The sequence below is a fragment of the Corvus kubaryi genome, unplaced genomic scaffold (genome assembly GCF_017639235.1).
Source record: "Corvus kubaryi isolate FWS band 111438036 unplaced genomic scaffold, C.kubaryi_AGA036_p1.0 37392, whole genome shotgun sequence".
NCBI lineage: Eukaryota > Metazoa > Chordata > Aves > Passeriformes > Corvidae > Corvus > Corvus kubaryi.
In genome coordinates this window covers 5,809,960-5,831,303 of record NW_024581131.1, presented here as the reverse complement: position 1 = coordinate 5,831,303, position 21,344 = coordinate 5,809,960, and the positions used below count along the sequence as shown (strand labels likewise).

General features: G+C 42.8%; 1 protein-coding gene across 15 annotated transcripts in view; it reads left to right on the top strand.

Annotated features, from left to right (window-relative positions):
- Positions 1-21,344, top strand: part of BRSK2 (BR serine/threonine kinase 2) — a 310,976-nt gene that overhangs the window by 199,345 nt on the left and 90,287 nt on the right. For all 15 annotated transcript variants that reach the window (XM_042038346.1, XM_042038342.1, XM_042038339.1 and 12 more), the window contains exons 3-4: positions 4,252-4,337; positions 17,884-18,024. In XM_042038346.1, coding sequence (XP_041894280.1) covers positions 4,252-4,337; positions 17,884-18,024 — 227 coding nt within the window. The remainder of the gene's footprint in view (positions 1-4,251; positions 4,338-17,883; positions 18,025-21,344) is intronic.

The following is a 21,344-nucleotide window of genomic DNA, read 5'->3' as shown; positions in this document are numbered from 1 at the left end:
AAAAAAGTCGCTATCTCTATGTGACCTTGAACAAGCTGCAAACTGCTTTGGGAAAGTTTTGCTCAGTTTTTCCTTCCCCCTCTCAGGCTCAGTTTAAAGGCATAGAAAGGCACAATAATTAATTTCTGAGCATAGGGCAGCGATATGGCATACACATCAGAAAGTCACCCCAAGACAAGCTGTGAGCCTCATTTTTCAGGGAGCAAATTGGTCATGAGTGACCCAATAGCTACTGAGCAAAAGAATGCAAGAGAGAAGGAAACTTCCTTCTTCACTGAGACAAAATGCCAGGCTCCCTTGACCTGCTCTCCTTACCTTCTAAGTAAATTAACACCCTGTGTGCCCGAATTAAAAAGAAAGAGAGCAGAGCACTTGTTGCCAGTGAATATTTGCTGACAAGATGGACTTAAACCAGAGAGATGTGACTTCCTCTGGAGGAGAATGAGAGCAAAGTAGAGATGGAGGAGAGGGATGCAAAGTATTGCATGATTCCTCTAAGGGTGGCATTGCCCCTGTGTTGCACTTTGTCATTAGCTGAATCACTGGAGCATCCTGTCAAATCAACCTCCTGCACAGATTTTTAGAACCTCTAATTGGCACCTGCTCAGCACCTGCACAGCTACACGTTACCAATGTGTCTCCTTTTGCCTCACACAGCCTTTCACAGCTGTTTCCCTCAGTTTCAAAGCACAGTCAGTACCCTACCATGGCATGAGGCAACCCTGGCTTTAGTTGGGACCCTGTGATGTGACCCGGTGTTTGTGCAACAGAAAAGCTTTGCTTTATTCCTTTCTCTTTTAACCATTAGGCAAATGTTTCTCTATGTTTCCTGTTTATCACAGGCTCTGAGCCTCCCTAGACAGGCTATTCTGAGCTTGCCCTGCTTTCTGATAATTGCATGTGCATTAAAGCAAACACCCCTGCAGGGTTTCTCCTCTCCCCTGTCCTTGCCAGCTCAGAGCTGAACAGATTCCATGGCTTGCAAACACAGGGCTGCGCAAAAAAGGCATGCCAGGGGCTGGCAAAGCTCTGGGGAAGAAGGCAAAGCTGCATGCTATTTCAGACCTCTCTTATTTTGCCAGTGAGTTCAGATATCTCTCCTTTCCTGGTGACATGATGGCTGCTGCTAGGTCCTCCTGAGCTGTGCATCAGTGACATTGCTGTTGAGATCTACAGTCTGTGTCCAGCCCGTATCAATTACTGGCTTCATTGTAGGGATCTAAAAAATGGACAGGATCCAGGAGAGTCACCCATCACTAATGACTGCAGTTGTAATTCTGGGGTGGTGGTCTGTTGCATGTTTCTGTGAACTCTTGATTTTCTTCCTAAGGAAAAAGAGGTGGGACACTGCTATGAGATTTTTTTGAGGATGGTCTTTATCAGACTGCTGTCTAGAGAACTGGGAGTCTCTAGATCCTAAAGTAATACAACCATTAGTGTCTTGTGCCTCTACGTGGGGCAAAGTCCTGGACTACAAGAAGTACAGTAATGACACTTTTCCTCCCTAAATGCCCTTTCACTGAAGGATTATACAAAGTCTTACTTGAGATGAGTAGATCAGTTTTGTCCTTGGTTTACAGATAGAAGAGGTAGCAGACTGTGGAAAGCTGACTGGCGCAGACAACACACTACTGAACTGACCACGCTGCAGTGAAATGCTGCCAGGCACATCAAGACAGATGCTCTCTACATACCTTGGTTGAAATTGAGACCTCCAAAACTGTATTTCCTCTTAGGATATAGTTCCCAAGAATTTAAAAATATGCATAGAACCTCCTACAGTCACACACCTCAAATAAGGAAAGAAAAGCAACTCAGGTTAATTCTTTTTAGTTGGTTCCTAGAGTAAATCTGTAGGTCATAAGTAGGTATTTCCTTTCTACTCTGATTGTCTGTTACCAAACATAGGCCACGCAGTGCTGTAGCTGAATTCCCTTCTCCAAGTGGTAGTCATAAGTCACTGCCTCTTCTGATGCTTTAGGACAATAACCAAGCAGGACCCTGACTGGATGCTGCCATCCATCACTCACTTGGTCTGAACTTAGGTTGCCACTGAACCAACCACGGCGTTTCTCAGAAGTGAGTCACCAATGCTGTTAGACAGCCCATCACCAGGGAATTTTATCTTTCATAGGCAGGATATCCCCAGGAGGAAGACTGGGGTTGGATTAATCTTGTCATAGCTAGTGCAATGGTCACATTCCCCATGAAACACCTGTTCTTCCCCATCCAAAAGGAGCTTCATTGGAGTTGCAGTTTCTGAGCAGCTCCAGTACATGTTGCTGATGGTGAATCTCAGTACTATTGGAAGAGTGTTATGATAGTGGGTGCTTCTTCTGTTTTGTTTTTCCTCGTTTTTGAAGCAAATCCAACTTTTATCAATTATAGGGCTGAACAAGCCCTCTGCAAATCTCAGTGCATATCTTGTAAGAGAGAAGAGTAACAGGTCTTTTTGAAGAGGAGGCAAAAATGGAATAAACTAGCTACCCCCTGGGTTTGTGCTGAAATAGCTGTACAGTTGAAATCTACCCAGCTTTTGTTTCCTGTTTGTGCAAGTGGCTTTCATCAGAGTGCTGGTCATGAGTAAGTTAACACCCACAGAGCTGTCACCATCAAGCACTGTGTATCACTGAATTCCTAGCAGTTCTGGCAGTGCTGAAGTGCATACATACATGTTTAAATGCATTCCCCACTTCTCTGAAGGAGCTATTTCCAGAGATCCCAAGTGTGGAAGTGGAATCTCTCAGATGACTTTTGACTCTGCAGAGAGGAATAAGTGTCTTTGAAAGACTGAGATTGGCACATGTACAAATACACTTTCCTCCATTCTGGTATGTGAGGAAGGCTAAGGACGATGTAGTGCAAAAGTTGCTTTTACTGTTTCTATGTGGTGGTGCTGTAGATGAAGAGAGATCTGGGGTGATAACCAACATGCTGGGAAATCCTCCTCTGCGCAGTGCTGCAAACTACCACTTTCTAATTTCCTGAAGAGTATCTTCCTGGCATTCAGGTAAAGTTGTCTGTGTTCAGGCTTAGCAGAGGATGTTCTCTCAGGAAGTTAAAGGACATTGAGAACTAAAAGTGTACTGGGCAAGTTCCTAATTACTCATCTGATCCCTGCAGGGGAGACATTAAGGGATGGTTTTGTGGTTTGTTCATGGTTTGTTTGTCAGTATAGCAGCTCCAGGAAAATCAGTTATTTAAAGGACTGGAAAAAACCCTACCTAGTTGTCCTTGTTTGCTTCTTTAGGTCTTTTTCCTGCCTTTGTGGATTCCTAGAAATTTGTCACGCCCGACTGTGCAATGCTTAGACTGCGTCTTGTTGCAGAGTTTATTTCACTTATCCGCAGTCTCCACAGTGCTACATTAACTCCCCTCGACTTAGCCTAGGTCAAATCAGAGCAGTTACAGTGTGGTTTCGAGCAGCAGAGCAATTTTGCTAACAGCTGAGGAATTGCACTGACTCCATCCCTAATGAATACCCTTAGTGGTCACGATAGGAATTTTGGGTGATAACAGGCCTTGCACTAATTACAGGGACTTAGTCACAACTTGTTAACTCAGTGTTGAAAACATGCTCTTGGAAGTAGCCATCCTTGGGCAGACTGGGAATTGAGGGAAAACACAGTCTTGTGCTTAAGGCTCTGAATGCCGCATCTCCAGTAATCTGCTTTAATTTCTTGTTGTGCCTTGTGCTTCTTATGTCACTTCTTATATTTCTTTCCCTTTCTGCGCCTCAGTTCTGCAGCTATAAAATCACACTGCTCTATGTCTTCTCCCCTGCATGCATGGCAAGTTCTTCAGGATGGAGATTTTCTAACATTAACTGAGTATGCAGTTCATAGTGCAGCCACACCTGTGGCTGTGGGAGGTCAGGAGAGCCCTATGTGACATCTTAGAGTTTCTGTACTTTGAGAACATGTCACTGGCTTTGGATTGTGAGGCAGGAACAGCCTTGAATGCTCATATAACTCCCACAGCTAATTTTCTTTGGTAGATTTGGGACTTTTCTTTCAACCTTGAAATTTTGTGGGTTTTTGGTTCCGCAGGGCAGGGAGTGCTGAGGCTGAATAAATTGAATTTTTCTTAAATTATGTAAGTGGTAAATAAGCTACATTGTTACAATTTTCTGTATCCTCTGCATATGAAGAGGAGTGGAAAATGGATAAATGGGAAGAAAATGTGTGACAATATCTAATGTATTCTAAGACCAAGCTTCTAATCTTCTCTGTTTCTTTTCGTTTCTTCCAGGTGGAGCGGGAAATAGCCATCCTGAAGTTGATAGAACATCCCCACGTTTTAAAGCTGCATGATGTTTACGAAAATAAAAAATATTTGTAGGTATTACTGGCTTTTGCCAGACAAAGGGGAAGGGAAGGAAAAAGAAAGGGAGGGAGGGAGGGAGACTGGGGTTTTGGAACTTGGTAACATTTCTGAAAGAATGGAACAGGTGTGTTTTTACCCTCTGCTGATGTCTGTGTGGCATTTGGTATGTGGATGAGGAATGAACACTCATTATTTCCCTGGCTTTTCTCATGTTCTTCTCTGTACTTTCATAGAATAATAGAATCATTTAGGTTGGAAAATTTATCATTGTCCAACCATTAACCTACTTCTGCCATATTCACCACTAAATCATGCCCCGAGGTGCCACATCCACACGTTTTTTGAACACTTCCAGGAATGATGATTCCACCACTTCCTGGACGGCCTGTTTCAATGCCTGACCATCCTTTCAGTGGAGGAATTTTTCCTAATATCCAATCCAAACCTCCCCTGGTGCAATTTGGAACCATTTCCTCTTATCCTGTCACTTTTTAATTGGGACAGGAGACTGACCCCCACCTGACTACAACCTCCTTTCAGCGAGTTGTAGAGAGTGCTAAGTTGCCCCCTGAGCCTGTTTTTCTCCAGGCTAAACAACCCAACTCCCTCAGCCTCTCCTCACTGGACTTGAGCCCTAGACCCTTCATTGTCCATCCCTGGATATGCTCCAGCATCTCAGTATCTTCCCTCGAGTGAGCCTTTACTTATAAGAAACTTATATGCTGTTTCTTTTCCTACTTAAAATAGAAGAAAGAGGACAAACCAATGTTTTCTATAAAATAGGAAGAGAGAAGGAAGGTTTGTACCTGTAAGATCATGAACAATTTTGAATCAAAGCTGTAACAGACTTAGAGTGGATAATTTGGATAACCTCCTTTGCCTAATAGTTTTCATTGAAACCCTCAACTCTTACTTAAAAGTGTTTTAAATTTGTCCCATCAGCAACAGATTTTGGTTTTAAGGGCCACTGTAATCCCCTGATGGTTCTGCAGTGACAGTTATGTAGCAAAGCTATTTTTTTTAAGATTTTTTCTTTCTCCAGATCATTACCAGTGCCAGACAGGGATGTTGTCCACAGACAATCACGTTAGCTTGATTTAAGGCACTAAATACGTTGTATCTGTTGTCAAACAAACACGCCACATTAATCTTGGCACAACAGGAAAAAGATCAATGTTCTCCAAATACAAAAGGGTGACCCAGTAGGGAAGTCTGAGATTTCCAGCTTTTTATCAGGTTATTACAGGTAGAAGAGAGTGGTTAAAAAAGATAAAACAGTTTTTAAAAGCTACCATCCATTGGTGACCTCTTTTTAGTGTCTCAACACAAGAAGGGAATGACTGTTAATCCAAAGAAAGTGTGTTGAATGGAGGTAACAGTCCCTCATGGACTATTCAGCCAGTCTTGTTACAGGAGCAATGAATTCCTATTCCGAGAAGCGAGGCCTCTCTGCCTAAGGGTTAGCTTAGTAGAGCAGGCAGTAATTTCCTTTGGATTCCCCTTCCTCCTTTGAGGCAGAGCCTGCCATCCGTGGTGGAATGCAGTTGCCAGAAAGAGCTCGTGCAGGCACTGGGTGGAGGTTGGCTCAGATGTTTTCAGAGCTGTGTGCTGAATGCTCTGTCCTCAGTGGCATAAGTGGTCATGGCTCCATGAAGCCCTGTTTGCTGCAGATCAGGACAGAGGGAGGCTCAGATCTAACACAGCCTGTTCTGTGAGCAGAAGGGCAGCAAAGGAAATTAGGCTTTACAGGGAGTACCTTCTCCTTTAATCCTGAAGAGAGGCAGAGGACATTTTCTCTGTATTCTGTTTAAAGAGGGTATGAGACCCCTCTTTTGATTAAAAGAGAGGCAATGCTCTTCTTTGTGACCTTGGTTTCTGTGTTGTGTAATCTTAGGTATACACACACACTGCATGAACACAGCAAACAGCTGATGTGTTGATGTGTTCCAGGCAGGTGTAGTAGACTTGAGCAGAGGTGACAATGTATGAATACATGCAGAAGAAAGGCCACAAGTGGATGGGCTGTAGAGGTGCTGAAGCTTTCTTCCTGCTCTGAATGCCTGTGAAGCCAGAAGCTGAGCTTCCCTTCTTTATCCCATAAGACTTGGGGGCTATTTTGCTCCCTGTGAAAAATACCTAGAGCTCAGTGCAGTAGGGATGGCATTACACTATTATTTCAAAAAAATTACTGCATTTCTTGGCAGGAAAACATCTTCCTGATGAAAATCACCTTGAAAAGGAAAGCATCCCATATCTTTAAGCTATGTCTGGATATCCTGGCTTCTAAAAAACATTGGGCTCCAAAGCATGCTTTGCCAATGACCATTTAGCCTTGAACAATCACTAAGTCTGCTTTGTGCTGTAGCTCCTCTGCCTGTAAGATTAAGCTGTCTGCATCCCCCTGCAAAGGCACCGAATCCCTCTGCTGAAAGACACAGACTCTGAAAGAACCAATGACTGTTAATTAAGTTTCATTTTTTATTAGTCGCTATTTTAAAGAAAGGGCACAATGCAGAGCTTCTGCCAAGCCTCCATGTTCAAAATTAGAAACAGCTGTGGCCTTTGATAAATCTGAGAGGTGGAAGAGAGGGCCTGTGGAGGGGTGAAGTGTTACAAGTGAGTGGGGGCTGAGAAGCGTGTATGCATGTACCTTCCCAAATAATAAGACACAGTGACCTCTGGTTCTCACCAGCATCAGAAAAGGGATTGCTCTCTGGTTGTGGCAGCACCTTTCCATCATGCATGCCATCCCAGCACTAGCAGTAGTGGCATGGTTTCAGAGGAGCTCATGAATTATGGGTGATATTTCAGAAGCCAGAGACTAATCACAATGCAGCGCTGGGGAGTATTTCCTCGATAAATGTTAATTTCACAAATCATGTTTGACTTTTAGTTTATGATTTAATTTGTGACAAGGGGCTTTGGTTGAGTAGATTCCTAATGCAACCATGAATCAAATCCTTTTTCCACAGTTTATTTAACACTGAGGGTGAGTTTTAAAAAATAATAATAAAAATCTGTTAGCATATGTGTGTTAGCGAAGCAGTCTTTTTCTGTTTATTTTGGTAGGGTTCTTTTTGCCAAGATAGTTGGAGAGGTGGAGATAGCTATCAAATCTATTATTCCATCTGTTTATCCATCATTTTGAGTTGTCTTATTTAGTAAGACTGCAGACTATGCATCTAGGTGTTTAGGGAAAAACACAGCAGCACTGTGGCTCTCTGTAAGTGATATACAGCCTCAGATATATATTGTGTTGGCTAAATGAGCAATATAACTGACAGTTTAATTATTTCATGTTTGTTGTATGATCACACTGATGGCTTTCAAGCAAGATTGGGAGTCCACAGTAATAGATAATTTAGAAATAGCTATAGACAATCAATGCCTCCCTCTCTGCCATCATATAATGTCAATAGACAAAACAGCCGGGAAGGGGAAGCATCCTCCCTTTTTAAAGATCAAAATGAGTCAAAGCGGCCTGGTATGGGGAATGATCAATGGGCTACCAAAACCTGTGTGCACACCAGTCGTTTTGACTAAGGAAGTGCAGACAGTCGAATTTTAGGGAAATACAAACCATAGAATTGCCACAGAATGGGTTGAGTTGGAAAGGACCTTAAACATCATCTAGTTCCAACCCCCCTGCCATGGGCAGGGAATCCTTTGATTAGACCAGGTTGCTCAGAGCCTCACCCAAGCTGACCTTGAACACTTCCAGGAATGGGGCAGAGAAGGAGCAAGGCAGTAACAGATAATAACAAAGTTTTGGTGTGTGCTGTAATACACACTGGAGGGGACACACTCCTTTGGTGATTTCTGCATTGCAGATGAGCTGCGTGAACCTGGGGGATGATCCTCTTTTCTCTGTGCTATGTATATTCTTGAGTTGACCCTACACAGAGTTTGTGTAGCAACTGCAGAGGAAGATGGAGTTCCTACACTGTCAGCAGCACAACCACTGTGAATGAGCAGGAGGTTCTTGTTAGCAGTCTTGTTGAGGATTAAAGAAGAGGAAATATGCAAAGCCCAGTCCTTCATGAGTGAAGTGACTGGCTCTGGTGTTTTCCAGGATGCAATCTTATGCTTTATTCTTAAACTCAAACATGTATATTTACTGCATTTTATTTACTGTGTTTTATGCAGTATGTGCAGCTTTTCTTCGGATCACAGAAAAGCAGCTGTCCCACTGTTGGAGGAGCTGTTGGCTTGGCAAGCTAAGGGCCATCATACAGTCCACAGGAGATGGAACTTCCCTTTCCTGAGGGAATAAAGCCAACTAGTACAGTTCTGTTGCAGAACTCCCAACAGGGGTGGCACTATCTGTTTTGATATCATTTGATTAACTATTTCGTTTCAATCGTCAGGGGCTTGGTGGGGAGTGGAAATAAAATAGAAAAAAAAGACATACTAGGACCACTCCATGCCCTTTTCTTTCAGTTGTTTGTATTGGTATTTCTTGATTCCCTTTCCAGTGATGTCTGCATCTGTATCTGTAAATTTCTGTGGCGAGATGCCTACAGATATTTGTGTATATATGTGTAGATTTATGTTGAATGATTTTCAAACCTTCATATTTAAGATTTAAAATTTCAAATTTTGTGGCATCATTTAAATCTCTATGATCCAGCTTGATCAGCATTTTAAGCAAGAATCTGTTTTGAGAGGAGGAGTGGACACCAGACAATTGCTCTCTGAAATGTGCCATGCATTCCTCAGCACCTTTTTCAAATAGAAGTGCCTTTCTCATCTTTCACCAGTACAATGCTATCACTGGGCAAGTGCCCAAATCTCTTTGCAATGTACACAACACACCACCTTCTGATTTCAGAGGTGAAGGTGCATCACAATGAGCCAGATAAGAAAATTAAAATGTCCTCGTACCTGTGCACAACTCATGTTTCTGGCTCATACAAAATCAGCTGGCAGCAGGAATCGAGGACTTACAGCTCTGGGGGTGTCTGCAGAGGCCTTTGTGCTGCCTGTCCTCTCCTGCAGGGTTTTCCTGTAATTCTGTTTATTTTTGTTGAAAACTAATTGTGAGATGCCAGAGGATGCAGAAAAGAGAAAAAAAGGTTCTGCATGTTCTTGTTAGTGGTAGGCCAAGACTTTGGCATTCAGTCTGTCTGCAGGGAAACATGTCTAAAGGCAGAAGGAGAGTTCAGAAAGTCAGAGTGGCTCCTAAGTCCCAGAACTGAAAATTAATTTTGTGGTAGGCGTGCACCTTGGGAGTGAGGCTGTGGGATGTCAGATGCTGTGAATACATGGAAAGAAAATAAAAGACTGGAAGGCAGAATAGCATTTTACCTGAGCCTTGATTAGAACTAAGGAAAATATTTGTAACCAGCTACTTTGACCCCCTTGTCTTCTGCTGTTGACTTGTTTTAGGACTGTCTGGAGTTACAAGCATGTGTAGCCAGAAGAAAGCCAGTCAGTGGTAGGAGTGGAGCCAGTGCATGTGAGGTTTGGAGTTCAGGGTGGGTCTGGAGATGAGGAGCTGGCCAGAAGCCAGGGAAGGGGTGCAGGTGTCACCGCTCACAAGGACACCAGCCTGGCACAGAGCAGGCCCTGCAGAGCTGGTGGTGGGAATTAATGCTATACCCTGTGCAACACAGTCTTAATAAGCTCAACCCAAAAGCCTGACTGTATCCTCTGCTCACTGCCTAATGTGTGCTTGGATATCATCCAGGCCACGATGCTGGGCTTGGGCAAAAACAGGCCCATAGTGGAGCAATTCTGTGACATGAGCAGTTCTTTGAGATGTAGCTTCAGAGCCACAGTATATTCCCATGCCTGACTCCTCTTTTAGACTTTGGTAGGCAGTGCTGTGTGTGTCTGGGCCCTGGTTGTTACAGCAAAGGCCACTTAGCTCTGAAGAGCAAAGCCGCAAAGTATACAGTCACTAACAACTGCAGCAGTGGCCTGATGGGTGTTGTCTCAGCTCTGCCTATCCTGTGCTGTGGATCCCTCTGACTAAATCCATTCCATATCATGTGCCCATATAGGATGGTTGCTGCAGTACCTTGGCATACATGACTACACACCATGAGGGCACTGCTCAAAACACCTTTCATCCCAAATAAATCAAAGGTGCAGAGCTCAACAGCATAACCTCTTACAACCTCTTTTCCCCAAAAGCCCCAACCTGTTCATGCCCAAATGTAACCAGCAAACAAATATAATATCCATTCAAACATGCAAACTCGAGTTAAAATTGTCTTTTAGAAAAATGAAATCTAACACATGCACATCTTCTCGCAGGCAAGGGGCAGGAGGGGGAAATAATACAGAGCTCCTGGCCCAGTGCCAAATAAGGGTTTAAAAATTCATGCCCGCCATAAGAAATTATATAACTTCTGAATAATGTGTAGGCTGTACCAATAACAAGGGGCTTAATATCTGATAGAGATTATTTAATCAATAGAAAACAGTGCAGAGAAAAAGCTGTCAAAGAACTACAGAGCATGTCAGCTTGGGCAACTTTTAACCTCGTCCCTGCTATGTATATGTTCAACCATATATATATGGAAGGATATTTTGCAAGTAGGGTGGTAGCCTGGAAGGAGAATCACCAGGTCTTTTTTCTTCTAAAAGCTTTTCTTCGTGGTCTGTTGTTCCAGACATATCCCTTTGAAATGCAGTGAGCTTTCTAGCTCTCAACTAAATTGGTCAAAAGGAGTAGCCAGTTCCCTGTGAATAATCTGCCAGAATTACTATGAGATGGAGCATGGTTCATCAAGGTTGTGGCAGTGCCAACCCCTACCATTTGTGGTGCAGCCATTTCAGTTTGTGTTTGATTCTGTGGCAAAACTTAAGAGAGTTTTACAGCTGTTGGCACAGTAAACATCAGGACAGAAGAGAACTAAAGACTTACCTGTCGTTATGATGGAGATTCTCACCTGATGTTTTATGTCTTTGTGTGTATCTCTTTCTGTATAACTGGGTTTTGCATCTTGCTGGAGTGCATGGCTAAAGTTGTGCATCTTAAAAACTAACAAGTGCCACATGGATATCTAGTCTAATTGGGGCATAGTAAAAGTTCTAGGGCATTGCCCAGTGATGTGTGATGGTGCCCAGTGGTACATTCAGGCTTATGTAGAAGATCAACCTACTTGTTCAGGTTAAGGAAAGTTGTGCTTTATACATGTAAATGTCATATTATTTAATAAAAACAAATTATTAACTGCTTCCCTAGCAGACAGCTAACTGCAAGCACTGATGGACAAACCTTCTATTGCCTAATTAAAACAAGATGTGCCAATTGACTTTCATTCCTAAAGCATTAGAGAGTGTTTCTTGGTAATCTTAATTTTTTGCATTTATAAATACTTACCTGAAATACTTTGTGTTTCAGCATGAGCTTTCATCTAGAGATCTCTCCATTTAACATTTCTACAATAACAAATAATAATCGGTGTAGGTGTTAGTGTCTTGTAAATTGTCCTGAGAAAACAAGAGCTGCATACCCCACTGATGGGCTGCTGTGGGCAATCCCATCTGGCAAGAATTTTAATATTTCCCACCATTTTTGCTACTGGCTCAAAGACAGCTTTTTGTTCTTTACGAATTATAACTGGTGTGTTCGTTTGGGTTTGGGTTTTTTGGTTATTTTGCCAGAAAAAAATCTGGTAGTGCATGGTTGTCATGGTTTAGTATAATTTGGGTTTTTAGTAAAGAGGGCATCAAACCACTACAATGGTCCTGGTGATCTCTGTGGCAGTTAGTCTTTCTTTAACAGCATTTTTCCAGGCATTGCTCAGAGCCAGCCTGTTTCTTTAGTTACAGTCCTGATTTGGAGGTAGCATGTAGCTGCTTTGCCTCAGTGAGGGCTCTCTGAATTATTCCTCAGAGGTCCCCAGGGCATGGGCAAAGGCACCTTTTAAGAAGCTGTGGTATAGTCCACCAGATGGAAAGGAGAAATAATCACGAAAAGTGTCTTTTTTTGCCGTTTTAAGTGATAGGAGTGTAGTGCAACAGTAATCTATCTAATCGTGGAGAAGTCCTTGCTGTGCTGGCACTGGGCAAGAATGGGAGACAAAACCAGGTTACAATCCCACACACAAAGCAACTGTTGGGAATGGGAAGTCCAAGCTGCTGTCAAGCATCACAGCAAAGACCAGCCTTCAGAAAGGAGCTGAAGAAAACCGATGATGTAGCTGTGTCATTTACAATGATGCTCTTCCAAGTGTAGAGGGGATGCCGTGAGAGCACACAATTGTTTGCCTAGATATTTAAGGAGTGGAAGATGGAAGCTGGCTTTGAAGACTGGTCAGAGACAGAAGTCAACCACAAAGGCCAGGGAGGGGATCCTAGATTGGTTACAGAAGGGGCTATACAGTATGTAGAAATGAAGGAAGCTAGATAAAGTATAAAAAAAGGAGAACAATGGAGGCATGGAAAGAGTGGTCAAAGTGGAAAGCTAAAAAAATGATATTTCAGTTGATGGTCTGGTATCTATTTTGAATCACCAAAACTGGAGCCAGAATGCATTTATCAAAGTAAAAGATACAATGATGGTGATGATGATGAAAAATTAATTTAGATACAAGATACCTAGCTAAATTTAGACATGAAATTCTAGCTATGTGGATGGATAGGAAAACCATTATCTTAGAGGTATAATAAAGAAAACATCTAAAAGATACCAGTACAGCCAAGGTGTAGGGACCTGACAAAAAGCCTGAGTGAAAGGTAACACCCACACTACAAGCCTGAACCCAAGCAGTGTTATCCCTGGGGGTAGAGAAAGGTAGAAGTGTGAAGAGATTGTGAGGCTGAGTTTTGTTTTAGCCTTGTGTTTGAGCTGATGATAGGACAACCAAAAATGCCAGAGTTGGAAACTAACATCTTAGTTTATTCAGGAAAAAGGAAAATACTGACTTTTTATCTGAGTGTCTAAATTTGCAAATGTGAAACTTGTCGGCTCTCACACCTTGTGATCCCTACAATACTGACAAGTTAAGGTGATGAGGAGGAGAGGCACAGTACTTTTTTGTTAAATTTCTAGTCTAGGCTACAGAACAAGCCACAGTAAACCACAGTCAAGCTACTGTGAATTAGAGAGGTCTGGGGTCTGTGCTAGTTCCTGGCATAGCTGGAATCTGAGATGCATAAAGGTAGTCTAAGACCATATTTCTCCACATTCATCTTGTCCATGTCTTTCACATGCAGAAATCATCCTTCCTTTGCTATACTGTAAGGGTTTTTATTACTTTACTATTTTGGTTCCTGAAAGAATAAATAAAATTAACAAAAAAGGAAGGGGGGGGGGGTGGAGAGAGAGAGAGAGAGAGAGAAAGAAAGAAAGAAAGAAAAAGAAAGAAAGAAAGGCCTAGAATTATTCTAAGCTTGCATCTCTGATGATATGTAGTGGGTCATTTGAGGTTAGGAACTCAGAATCTTGTATTGAGAAGGTGGTGATGATGGGATGCAGATGGAAAAATGGCAAAGGGAATAGACAGAATGCTGTTGGATGCAATCTCTGCTCCTTTCCAATCAACACAATTATTCTTGTATTTAGTATTCAGCTTCTTTGCCTTTAAAGATCAAAGTCTTGTCTCCTTCAAGAACTGAAACTCAACTAGAGATTTTTAGTTTCACATCTTGGCTTATAGTAGGGATGAGAAAATAATGCAAAATGTGGACCTTGGTGTCTATGAAAGTGAGCTATGGCCTGTAAAAATATTTGCAACCTCCTAGAGAATATATCTAGTGAGGAAAAAGTAATTGAGACTTTATTTTTAACATACACCTGGCTTCATATTGAGTTGCAGAACTCTGATGTTTTCTGGCTTTTCCAATGTCCAAGCAGGCAAAGGGGAAATTGGTGGTGGGGACAGCATGGAGTAGAAGGCACAAGGGATAACAGGTGCTAATCGCAGCGCTGATACTGGGTGACTGTAACCCTGGACAAGTCAATTGGCTTCACAGTTCCCTATCAGTAAAGAACAGGAGGTTAATGCTTGTTAAAACTTGCTTCTCTCATGTGAAATGCAAGGATTAGAAGAGCTGGTGTCCAGAGCACCCAACATGTGAGAGCTAAGTGCTCTTACAGAGTCTTTTGTCCTAACACAGGTCCTGTCTGTATCATCACAGCATGTAGTGCCCATGCTGCCAGCCAGAGACTGGGTCTTTCCTTTCCCTGAACCTCCTTGAAATGGCTATTACAGAGCAGGTTTTCTTACATTTTTACAATGGGAAGGAAGACTGATGCTGTCAGTCTTACATAGACAGGATTAAAAACCCTCAAAACTTCATTCACCAATACGTTGCTTTTCATCTCTAAATGTAATAGGAGAGAAGTTCTGGTTACTGTTTTGGGATTTTCAGAATTTGCTTGCTTGTTTAGAATAAATTGGAAAAGTAGTACAATAATGAAGTGAAAACCTGTCATATCTGGGAAAGATAAAAGGGAAGAGAGACTCATGAAAATGCTGCTTCATGTTTTTTTCCCCTACAGGCTACATGTTATTTACCTTCTCCTAGATCCTTCAAGAACTGGCATTGGCATACTTCCAATCCTATAGCATTTTGCCAAAGTAAAGGATTTTAGGTGCTGATGTGAACATAGAAGATTTGGATTCTTTTCTGTGACATGGATTCAGGAAAGATGTGGTGTCTGTATGTCTTATTTTCCAGCCTAGGGAATAATGTTCTTTCTTTCCTTTGCTTTTTCTGTTCGGCTTTTCAGAGTGTTTATTCTCTTCTTCTGTGGAGTCACTTAGGCACACTCACACACACACAGATGGGCAGATACAGATATGCAGCACTTAGTGGGGTTTGTGTAGCTGTCCAGTGGTACTTAGAACCAGTGCAACACTTGGAAATGTTGAAACCCCTCTTGTCAGCCTGTTTGGAAAGAACAAGTGTACTACTGTGCCAGGTAATGTGCCAGCAGAATGCTGGCTTGCACAGAGATGGGGGCAGGTGCTGAATTATGCCCTTGTTTAACAGAAAGTCTCCTAGTTGGGGGCTGTCCTAAAAAACCCCGCAAGGTACTACAGGGAATAGGCCTGGCAGATAACAACCTGAACTCACAAATCGTAGCTGCAGCTTAGCCACATAGTGCTTATGGAATGATCCCTGCAGCATTTTTGTTGCACTCAGCCACTGAGGAATGTGTTTGTCGTCCTTCTCACTCATGTCACGTTGGGGGCTTTGTCAGATCAGAATACATCGTCTCTGTGCTTCTCTGTCCCTTGACTTGTCATAGGCACAAATCTTTTTCAAATGCTCTCCCCTGTTCATTTCCATTATTATATCTACTGCTTCTAGGTGGCAAGCAAAAAATTAATAACCTTGTAAATGTTCCCTGTCTCTCAATTTGTTTTATTTTTCATACGTGTCAGTGCATTTTTGTTGAGTGTTTTTAATAAGATGAAGTTGATGAAAATAAATTGCTTCGCAGTTCCTGCTGTGGGTGACAGAAATGCTGGGTCTGTATTTTTCAAAAACTGTTCGTTTGAAGCCAGTGTGGAGGGTGTTCTGCATGTCTGTAACTGCAATCATCTTTGTAAGATACCTCCCAGAAAAAGAAAGCAGCTAGCAGTTTGAATTTTGGGGGCAAGATGCACTGCTGTATCCAGCTTCTGCTGGGCACAGTGAGAAAGCAAGCTGTCAAGAAGAATTTTAGGATTGATTCCATGCCAAGATTGGGTCTGCCATGTTGGATAGTTAGCCAGATCTGTCTCTAATATGAGAGGGAGAATGAATGCTACAGCAAACCCTCGTATCAGACTATCTGTTAGCCAAGGCTTAGAAATCAAGGATTGGGACTTGACAACGTAGAAACCCCAGTGCCTGTGGGTGCTGCGTATCAGCTTTCTTCTGTGTTTGAATGACTTGCTCAAAAAATGTCATGTCTATAAAAAGTGATCTCCAAATTACCAAGGTGTACCCAGCAGACAGCTGGGCAACTACTCATCTGTTTGGCGAGAAGATAACCCACATATTCCAAATGTGATTTTCAAGTTAAGATTTTTCTCTTTTTTAACCAATTTTAATGGAAAAAAAAGTCAACATTACTATGTTTCTTGTAACTATTTCAGCTTTGATCAAAAAATGCAAAACTACAATTTTAATTCCCTAAAATCCATAATTTTATAGTTTTGTCCAATTTTTGTGCCCTTTTAGTACTTATTTATCTGGCAAGACAATACTAATGTCTTTCTTTCTGTAAGGCAGGAAAGTGCTTTCTCCTTCTGTAGCTGGGAACTGACACATGGAAGTTACACAGGAGATGATGATGGACCAGGAGCTCAGGTCCCACTTTTGCAACTTGAAGGCTAATGCCATTATCACTGAGCAAGCTTTACTTTCCTCAGAACTGCTTTTAGTCCTTCTACTGTCCTAGCTTTTTGGAAACATTGAAAACAGGACTAATAAAGACCCCAAATTTATATTAATCTTCTCCACTTTTCATTTCAAATTCTGAAATTTCCATGGAGATTGTGCTGTTTGAGGTACAGAAAAGACAGTATCCTGGATTAATTACTCTTCATTGTCCACTCAAATTTGAGGAGCTGGATTAATTCTGGTAGTAAAACTATCCTGCTGTAAAGCAAAGGGCTGAGGGATCATACTGCACATACAGTTCAGCCTGGTCTGATGTGCTGTTGGGAGGCAGGGACTGAGAAGTACACTCAAACTTGTTTGTTTTTAAAGGGTTCAGTTGATGGTGTTCCTGCCACTTCCTTGGGAAAACTGTTTCACTCCCACTATTAGGCAACATTTCCAGAGATTTATACTGTCTTCCTCTGCTTGGCTGCCTTTCATTAGCCCTACTTAAAACAAGAAGATGGTCCATCCATGGCAAGCCCTTTGCTTCCAGAAGGTTTCACTCTTCGCTCTATGACTGCCAAGAGTGCTGGATGAGGTCAGGAGTTTCCTCTCCTGCTCCTAGGTCCCCTTTGTGCCACATTTATTCACTCAATGCCACATTTATTCACTCAGTGCCACATTTTTCACCTGCGAGTTGTAAGGCCAGGCAGCTGCTCCAGCAAATCACTGCTGTTCAGCAGCAAAAGCTGAAGCTTTTATATAGGCTGCACACACATGTAGTTCTTTTTTTTTTCATAATCTACATTGTTCACTTACTTTTAATTCATTCTGTTTTCTTGACATGTGTCTGGTTCTGTCTGAGTGGAGCTTTGCCACAGCTGTTTTATAAAAGAATTGTCAGCTTGGTTAAAGGACCTGTGGCTTCTTGATACAAAGTGTTACTCCACTATAGCTTTAAGACCTGCTGTGGAAGCTTATACTTGATTATTCTCTGCTTCCTCTTCTGGTCTTTTGGGTAATTTTTAGCTTCCTGATTATGATTATGTCTTGCTACGACATTGGACACTGAATCCAACAATGGCAGGTCTGAAGTTTGCAGAACCCCTGTTAAACATATGAATCACTCCTGATTTTAAAATTCCTATTCTCTTCCACTGTTATTTCTGGAAGTGTTCTCCTTGACTGCGTATAAACAGAGGTGTTTGTATATAACCGTGTGAGTGTGAGGGGCTTGGTGTGATCACATACTTACAAAATCCTGGCATTGTGTTTTTCTAGGTATTTGGTGCTAGAACATGTGTCAGGTGGGGAGCTCTTCGACTATCTCGTAAAAAAGGGAAGATTGACACCAAAAGAAGCCAGGAAGTTCTTCCGACAAATCATCTCTGCTTTAGACTTCTGCCATAGTCATTCAATATGGTGAGTACAGCCATTTCCAATGGGAGTTCCCTGCTACATAATAAAGGGATCTTGATATTTTTAAGTAACCGATGTTGTAAAGCTCTAAAAGCATTGGGTAAAGTGCTGATGTATTTTTTAATTCTTGTCCAGCTGTGAGACAGTGTATCAGTCACAGGTAGACTCTTCATGGAGAAGATTGTCGTCCATCATTTCTCACTGGAGAGGAATTCATTCACAGGGAAGGCTTTAAACAGGAAAACCAAAACCACCAAGGAAAAACAGTTTCATTTCTATAATTTTTGTGCCACTTACTAATTACTAAGAATTACACACACTATATCAAAAGGAAACCCTGAAGAAACTTCGGACAACTGCAAATACAGCGAAGTCATTTTATAGTTTCCTTCTGGTTTTGGAAACCTGCGGGCTTTTGGCAACCTTTACTGAGTTCCCTCTGGGCATTTGAGTCACTGTTGCTTTTAATTTCCTTTCCAGTAGGGAAGAATTTTCTTGCTAACTCCATCATATTATTTAACTGTGGAGTGTGGTTTAACCTGTGCTTTCAGGTGCCATTTTATATTGGACCAGTTTCTCTTTCATCTCCAGCAAGTTGAGATAATTTAAATTATACTGAAATCAAGTCGTTGCAATCAGTCTGAGCACAAGAGTTTCTGTACAGCTACTGACCCATAACTGCCTGCTCATTTCTCACAAATGCAGCTCCTTGCATTTGGATTGGCTGGGGGAGAACACTTACATTATGTCTGCCTGGCTGCTTCTCCAAAGCCACAGCCAGCCATAGATCCCCCACTCCAGGAAGCCAAGGGCCACTCAGAGATACTGCAGTAGCTGGATTTGCATAATCACTGTGTGGTTACTTCTCAGTAGCCATACAGGGATTTTCTGTACCCCCAGTTCTATGCTGAAAACTCACAAACCAGATGGCCACAGTGAAAATGGATGTTAAATATTTAACTTGCTCTTCTAGCCCCCTCCCCCTACATCTCTGAGTCCTTTGAACAGGAAATAATGATCTGTAAGAGATCATATTTCTTATAAATTGAAAGGGAAAGAAGAGCCTTTCTTGAGGATATATTAAGAAAAGGATACTGTATAAGGAGAGTGCCTCTTCTTATAAGAGGCAGTTCAAAGGTGGTGGATCTGGGTGAGAAGGTCCTGAGGACAATGCCTACCTGACACAGGCAGAGTTACAGTAGTCAGAGAAGTTCCCAGAGAAGCCAAGAGCAGGTTGCATGCCCTAAGTAGAGGATCTAAGTTTTCTCTGTTGGCAGTGACCTCTGAGCAGTTTTATTCTGTGAATTCCACAATTTTTCCTCCCTGCTATTCAACTGCACTGAGTGATCATGACCTTCTTAGAACCAGCATGATCCTTGGTAGGTTGTAGAGCTGTTATTTTTTACATACACTGGGCAGTGTAACCACTGGTGGATTGCATACATACATGTTTCTGTTCCCTACTTGGCTAAGTACTTAAGGGATCCAATCCAACAACACTCAGAAATGTTTAAGTACAGCTGAAGAGAAATTGTTTACTCTTCCAAATGAATATTCCAGAGAAGTCAGAATCTCCACTGGGATAGAAGTTTCTACTAAAGCACACATATGCACATACATGCTAGTGCTTTGGACTTGTTATGGATACCTCTAGATCTGGGAGACTTTAATAAACTGAGTGAGGATCGTGGTGAGGCTGTCAGACAGACAGACAGACAGACAAGCACCTCTGCAGGTTTAATGCTATGTGAAATTTTCTAGGCAGATGCATGTCTCTCTCGAGGAATCCATTTTCCTCTGTTAAACATATTGGATTGTGGGCAGCAGTCTTATTTGAAAGTAAATCCCATCTCCTTGCTAACTCCCACTTGACTAGCATCTAGTGCTGGGTAAGTTAGCAGTAAATCATAAGCTCTGCCTCCAGGTCACTCTGAGACTCGTGTGTTGTGTGTTATATTCTGTGCTGTATTCTGGACAGTTTTCAGAAAATCAGAGCATGCATAAATATATATGTGAGTGTAAAACTTAATGTGCTTTCCTAAGCAATGAAGCCTGACCTTGTCCTGTCGTGGGGCAGTGAAATGACAAATCATCTCATCAGCCAGGTTATCCAGTTATGACCACATTGAAAAATGAAGGCTTCTGCTTTGGTTAATGACTAAATGTGGGTGCCTCCAGCCTACTGGCAGAGTAGATTGATAGCCTGGTGTCCCCAGCCCCATGTAACAGTCCCATCTTCTTCCTGTACATCCCAAAACACTGCAAAATACCTGTGGCTTACTTTAACAGCTGTATGTAACTACATTCAGCATTCACTGCTCAAAACACATTGATACACCAGCATTCCTGGGTCAAAGATTTAGAAAGGATTCCCCAATCTTCCTCCCATAAGTAAAAGGCTTCTGCTGCTACTGCGTGGAGAGATCGCCTCTGTCTGAGAGGTGTTTTCAAACAAGCAGCTGAGAAAAGGAAGCAGAATAGGTGTGGGGCTTGAGTCTGTGTGTTGTTTTAAAAATGTATGTGCTTTCTCTTCTTGTTTTATTTACTGGAAACAGTGGGGGAATATTTGATGTACTTCACTCTGTGGTGCAGTCACTCACAGGGTTTTGTGGTGCAGGTTGGCCGTGGGGGAACGCTTATGGGTAAGGCACTGTAGGGTCCTCTGAGGACTTTTGTGTGTACAGAGCACCGTGCCACGCCAGGGACCCACGGGCACGAATGGCACCACGCAGGCATATCCCGTAGGGTCTGTGCTACCTCGCTGCCTTGCCTGAGCTGGCAAGCCAAGCACTTGGCTCGGTGATGCAGCATTATCGCTTCTCCTTCCAGCCCTTCCCTGTGCTCCGAGGGCTCTGCACTGTGCTGCAGTGCCTGGAGCGGACGCGCTGAGCAGCCGCGCAGGGAACGGCACAGGGACCTGAGGTTCCCCGGACACCGATGGAAGTCTATCCGACCTTGGGAAGTTTCCTTTGGACGTAACAGATGGCCTTTGCCTAAGATGCGGTTCACCTAGTACTGGGTGTGTCTGCTCTCCTAAATTCAGGGCCTTTAGGGTACTTCCGCTGGGTGCCCCGAATCAATAGCCCCTTTTGAACGTGCTGCCTCCGTACTGCGGGGCAGCGCTCAGCTGGTTCAGTGCCCGGCTGTATTTTCTGCGGGAATCAATGTGTGAGCACGTCTGCGGGCAGACGAGGAGCCCTCGGTTTGCTCGGGAAGAGCCCGTTCCCGGTGCCTGTGGGGAATGCTGCAGCGCCGGGCGGGGCGGGCTGGCGGGCGCCTCATTGGCTGGGCGTGACATCACCGGCGCGAGCCGCCATTGGCGC